The sequence below is a fragment of the Vanacampus margaritifer genome, chromosome 11, assembly GCF_051991255.1.
Source record: "Vanacampus margaritifer isolate UIUO_Vmar chromosome 11, RoL_Vmar_1.0, whole genome shotgun sequence".
NCBI classification, from domain to species: Eukaryota; Metazoa; Chordata; class Actinopteri; order Syngnathiformes; family Syngnathidae; genus Vanacampus; species Vanacampus margaritifer.
Window position 1 is genome coordinate 14,903,549 of NC_135442.1, and position 6,000 is coordinate 14,909,548.

Genomic DNA, 6,000 nt, shown 5'->3' on the forward strand with positions numbered 1-6,000 from the left:
GTTAATGTCACAGAGGCTGCCACTGAGTTCAAAGCACGTTTTCCATTTAGTCAGACAAATCAACGCTGATTGAAACGTAGCCTCCCATTAGCGGAATTTACAAATTGGGGCCATTAAGGAAAGCGTCGGACTCAAATTGTCTGGAAGGCTTTAGAACGATGCCCTGTTGTTTCATTAATGACAATCATATATATATATATATATATATATATATATATATATATATATATATATATATATATATATATATATATATAGTTAAAGAGTTAACTGATTAATTAATCGCAAAGAAATGATTGCATTAATCATGTATTAACGCAAATTAATGCCACTATTCATTTTGAGCGCCGATGATCCGTTAGCTTGACAGCGGATGGCTACGTTTAAAGTAGCACAGGTTGTGTTTTAGCAATAATTATTATTATTATTTTTTATTTATTTTTATTTTTATTTTTTCTGGAGAGCTCAGTATTGTTCATTCGGTAATTTTACCGATTTGACATGTCATCATCATTGCTCTCTCTTTTTTTTATTTTATTTTTTTTTTATTTTGTATGTGGGTGAGAATGTGCATGTGCGTGCGTGTGAGTGTGTATTCATCAGTTCACCTAAAACCTATTTAAAAATAAAAATAAAAAGTCCCGTACCGTTCACCTAAACCGAACACTTCAGAACCCAGCCAGTTTTAGCAATAATTATAATTAAATGCATTCAAAGTAAAGCATTTAATAAATGCTCGCGAATCACATTTAGAATATTTGTTCATGTCAAAATATTGGGATCTTTTTTTTTTCACATTTACAATTATGCAAGTAATTAATTGATTAGAAAAAGAGGGAAATGAGCGTGCGCAGTGGTTAAAAAAAATGTTGAAGACGTCCTCATAATATTAAAAGAGTTAACACATAACCGGTGCTCTTCAAATTTGGCGGGACATTTTTTTGATAAAAAAGCCTTTTTATATTAACTCATTCACTGCCATTGACGGCTATAGACGTCAAAAATTAATTTGAACTATTTAGATTTTTTAAAAAAATCTCACTTTTGTTAACAAGAGTATGAAAGGAAAATGTTTTTATTATACATTTAGAACAGATATAAAACATTTCAGGCGATTACATTTTTTAATTGAAATTAATTGCATGATTTCAATAGTTAATTCCCGATTAATCACAAATTTTATGTCTGTTCTAAATGTACAATCATTTTTTTCTAGGTTTTCATACTCTTGTTCACAAAAGTGGGGGGTGGGAAATTTAACTAATAGAAATAGTTCAAATGAATTTATGACATCTATAGCCGTCAATGGCAGTGAATGAGTTAAGCAATTAATGATGATTAAAATGTGATTAATCTGATTTTAAAAAAAATATCGTTTGACAGCTCTTCTTTTCATATTAAGAGCTTTTTCATTTTTAACATGAAGTAGCTTGCGAATCTATATATATATATATATATATATATATATATATATATATATATGTATATGTATTTATGTGTGTGTGTGCGTGCGTGCGTGCGTGCGTGCGTGCGTGCGTGCATCCCAGTCCAAATATTGATCTTGTGGCTGACTTCGGCTGTGGGAAACATTCAAGTGGGTCGTTCTAAACTGTTAGATATCAAGAGCCCTTTTCACACTGCAGTTGCAGCTTGCCCTATTAAGATAATTGGATGTGTGGCGACATCAACCCATCAGTGATAAATGCTTTTGTCACAAAGGGGTGTGCACACTTATTCTCGGGCGTTAAACATCACACTCTGGTCACTGGCGTCATTACACCTCACACGATATCGGAAACTATCAAATCCTTGGGTTGACTGTGAACATCCAATTTTTGGGGGGAAATCTGTGAAAATGCCAAATTTGGGCCTGATTGACTAAAATCCCAATCAGCGAAGATGGCTGAGTTTCCATCGGGTCAATCCCACGTCTGAAAGGCAGGCAAAAAGTTGCACGTAGCAGCTGGCGGGCTAACTTTTCCGCTCATGGAAACATTTTTGAAATGCCAGAAACAAAGAAAATCAGCATAACATATTCAGCAACGCCGTTTCGGAGATTCCGAATGATCGAACTTGGAGACGGTCACAAGAAGGAGTCATGTCATAGCGGCTCTGTTTATTTTTGTACCTTAAATCTGGTTTTGATATATTAAACTCCAAAATCTCCCATTTGCCGCAGAACTCTGAGCTTTACTTGCAGCCCTTATTCTCCTCTTATTTTTTTGGGGTCCTCCAATTTTGTTTTTCTTCCTTAGTGTGTCTGCTAATCCAGTCAAAAGCCCCGTCAGGTATCAAGCTATCAAATCCCAGGTGATTGTCAACTTTGTGTATCTCTCAGCTGGCCCTGCGGTCACGACTGTGTGACGGGACGCGGATCGGCGAGTACCACGCCGGAACCGTGCGCTACACCCAAGCCCAATTGGCCGACCTGAGCGGCGACGACGACGAGGACGCCAACACACTTTTCTACGCGCCTGACATGACCCTGAAAGAACGAGGGGGGCCCTGAGGGAGACAAAGACGGCGAGGATCGTGCGGCAGGAGGCGGCGGCGGCAGCGGCGGCGGCTTCCTGACAAAGAGAAATGCGGTGGATTAGAAAGCGAGAGGGAGGCAAAGGAGGTAGGCAGAGAATGGAAGGCAAGATTGGGGGGAAAGTCAGGCAGATAGAAGCCGGAGATGAGCTGTCAGGTTCCATTATTAATCCCCTTCCTTTACTATTTAATATCCTAAAGACGCGCGCGCACACATACTGAGCAGGCCCGCCTGCAATACCACAACCTCGGGACAAGGAAAAAAAAAGAAAAGAGAAAAAAAAGCGCCTTGCGGTGTTAAAAAGGTTTCCGCCGCATCCCCGAGGTCTTAAAACGTTCCTCATCGCTGCCCTCAGGACTCCCTCAATCCGCACTTTTGGCACACCACCAAGATAGAGGGGGGAGGAAAAAAACAAGGGGGGAAAAAAAGCCGCTGAAAGGCAATCATAACAAGGTGCAATTACCTTTTCACCTCGCTGCAGGAGAGGAGGTGGAAAAGCAGGCCTTTTTTAAAACGCCGGCGCGTGCCGCTCCGCTCGCCGGCGCACGCACGCTCGCATAATTCACGGCGACTTATTTATACATGAGGCGGATGCACAGCGGACGGGAAATCTGCATTCAGGATTTGTTTCTGCCTTTGCCTCCAAAAAAAAAACCATACATGTCCATTTAACCTTGTTTCTTTGATAAGCAATTGCACTAAATTTCATTTGGTCAATTAAGAGAAAATGAGCAAACAATTAGTCCATTTGGGGGATTCCATTTTCTCGAGCGGGGTACATACATACTGATTTTTAACATTCTTCTTTTTTGCTGAGCTTTCTACAAATGTTCTTGATCCACACATCTTTGTCAGATTTAATAGTCTTTACAAATGTTTGTACATCTTAACTCTTTTCCTGACAAACATTATCCAAAAAAGTGCCAGACGATTTTCAGCATTTTCACTCATCTTTCAAGGCAAACAGACTATCGTATGACATGGTGGATACCATATGAAAGATTCGACTCCATTCTTTCATTAGAAAAAAAAAGTATGTTTTTACTAGGGCCACTGATTATAATCGGCCGATTATTTTCCTCTTAAAACGTTATCATCGAAGAAGACCGAAGTTTCCAATGCTGTGAAAGTACCCTGAATGCACCATTTTGCTTGCATAGCATTTGCAATTAGCAAGTGTGTAGCGTATGTTATTCTGTTGTCCTTAAGCGTTCTTTAAGCTGTTTGATCACACCCCAGTTGGAGCTAACTGTAAAACGAAACACACGACGATAAGAATTACATCCACTGTATATTTAAATACAAAACATGCTTCGTTTTGAAAACATCGCTAGCCTAGCACTAATGCTAAAAGTGAAGGGAGGATCCCATTCAAATGCTAACAGGAAGTTAGCATCAACTTCAGGAGTGTTTTTCCTTCAAACAATGAATATTTACACACAAATGCTGCGGGAGAACAATGCATTAAATATATTTTTTTTAATAATCGGCAGATTAATCGGTAATCTGTATTGGGGGTGGTTCTCAGTCATTAACATAGCCCGACCCGACCTTTGCTAAATTTGATTGAAAGTCGAGGGAAATGCTCAAATGTACCCCCGTTATCAATATGCCCGATCCAATCGACAAGATCAGAAATCACGGCTAAACACATGATTATCATCTGAAAAAGATCTGATTTAAAATTGTCTTAATTTCTGAAGTTAGGTATAACATATTTTATTAATTTACTTGAACCTCTACTGAATTGCAGCTATCTGTATAAAAAGATATCATGTTGGCATACAGTTATAAATCAATAGTAATAATAATTATAGAAAATTAATAATATTAAAATAAATAAATAAAATATCTTGGCATCATCTTGGCATACAGTTATTAAAAAAATATTTAAAAAATATAATAATAATAATAAAATAATAAAATACAAATAACGAATAAAAATAATAATAAAAAGATAAATGTGAGCACTTGGATATGGGCTTCATTGCATAGGTATTGGATTGAGACTCTATTGGCAAATACTCCAAATCAAGTGACTTGGACTAAAAAAATAATAATAATGCAACGGGATGTCCCTCATATGTGTACCCCACCTTATCAACAATCTAACGATGGCTAACACTTCCATGAAGTTTCTAATGTCATTGAAGCCTCGCAGTAACACGGGACGTTGACATCAGCTCATTTCAAAGGTTAATGACTCATTTAGGCTCAGCCAAATTCGACCTTGATTGACGATGATTGGTTGAAAATATAACGGTCATTATCCCAGATGTCAACATACATAAATATGTAGTATACAGACGACAGTAAAGACCTAGTTAAGTGGACACGTGTTGACCTTTGACCTTTGTTTACTTGTACACGGTTCGATGTCCAGGGAAAACCACATATCTCCAAATTTTTATTAATTTTTTTTCCGTCCGTAAATGTATGAAAATCCTTTTTGGATTCATTGTCTTTCCTGTAAGTGGTCAGTGCACGGGCCACATTTGAATTCAAATATTTGCTATCTGTGTAACTGTAATTATTTTTTTTCACAAATCTATGCAATTGGTTATTTTTGCACATTTTTGACCAATCAAAAGTGTTGAAAACGTCTGCACTGTTTAACGGCGTCATGGAAATAGTTGAGCAAACAGCGTTTTGGGGGTCACCTGAAAAGTGATGATTTTGGAGGTACGAGTATTATTTGATATTCGGTGTCCAGAAAAGACACAGGAAGTGTGCTGTTTGGGTTCGAGGCAGCTATTTAAGCACCACCTCAAAACGAATTTCATTCTGCAAAATGAAGTCATGTCTGTTGAGTAGAACCACAAAAAAAAAGTCTCAAGGCACCATGGCCGAAAAACACAAAGGAAGTCTGCCATTTTGATTTCTAGTGGCCATTTTAGTTTCATTTCCAATTTCCTTTTAGAAAGAGCTCGTCCTCGACGTTTTGATTCTAAATCTGAACCACAAATGCTAACTAGACAGATGACTGATGCTCGATTTGAAGGAAGTTGAGCTTTGGTCATTGCTTGTGGGTACGCCGTGACAGAAAAATGACACGCAACTCTTAATGACTGACTATTTTGTTTTTTAAGCATAAATTCAAAAAGCAAACGCAACATTTGAAGCAATTTAACCTTTGGGCAATGACAATGGATTTCTTCAAAATGTGTTTTTATTTTTATTTTTATATGAAATGTTACATGTTTTTGTTATACTGTATTTATTTAAAAAAATAAAAATAAATAAAAATTAAATGTACATTCTATTTTTGTATGTGCCTGTGAAGATGACGGTCATCGAGCTGCCTTACGAACAACTACACAAATATCTTGCCCCCCCCCCCCCCCCCCACACCTCAACGGTGTCCGAGTCCAACAAAAAGGTAAATGATGCCACGTGGCGAGCGCTGCCTAGCAACAGCCTCTGCTAGTCCATCATCTCACGGCCTGTGTCAGCGTTGGCGAGCAGTG

The 6,000-nt window shown here is 37.9% G+C and overlaps 1 protein-coding gene across 7 annotated transcripts in view; it reads left to right on the top strand.

Annotated features, from left to right (window-relative positions):
• LOC144060939 (cyclic AMP receptor 4) overlaps nt 1-5,788 on the top strand; it is a 104,946-nt gene extending 99,158 nt beyond the window's left edge. For all 7 annotated transcript variants that reach the window (XM_077580902.1, XM_077580904.1, XM_077580903.1 and 4 more), the window contains one exon: nt 2,339-5,788. In XM_077580902.1, coding sequence (XP_077437028.1) covers nt 2,339-2,509 — 171 coding nt within the window. In that variant the 3' untranslated portion in view covers nt 2,510-5,788. The remainder of the gene's footprint in view (nt 1-2,338) is intronic.
• Nucleotides 5,789-6,000: the final 212 nt, after the last annotated feature.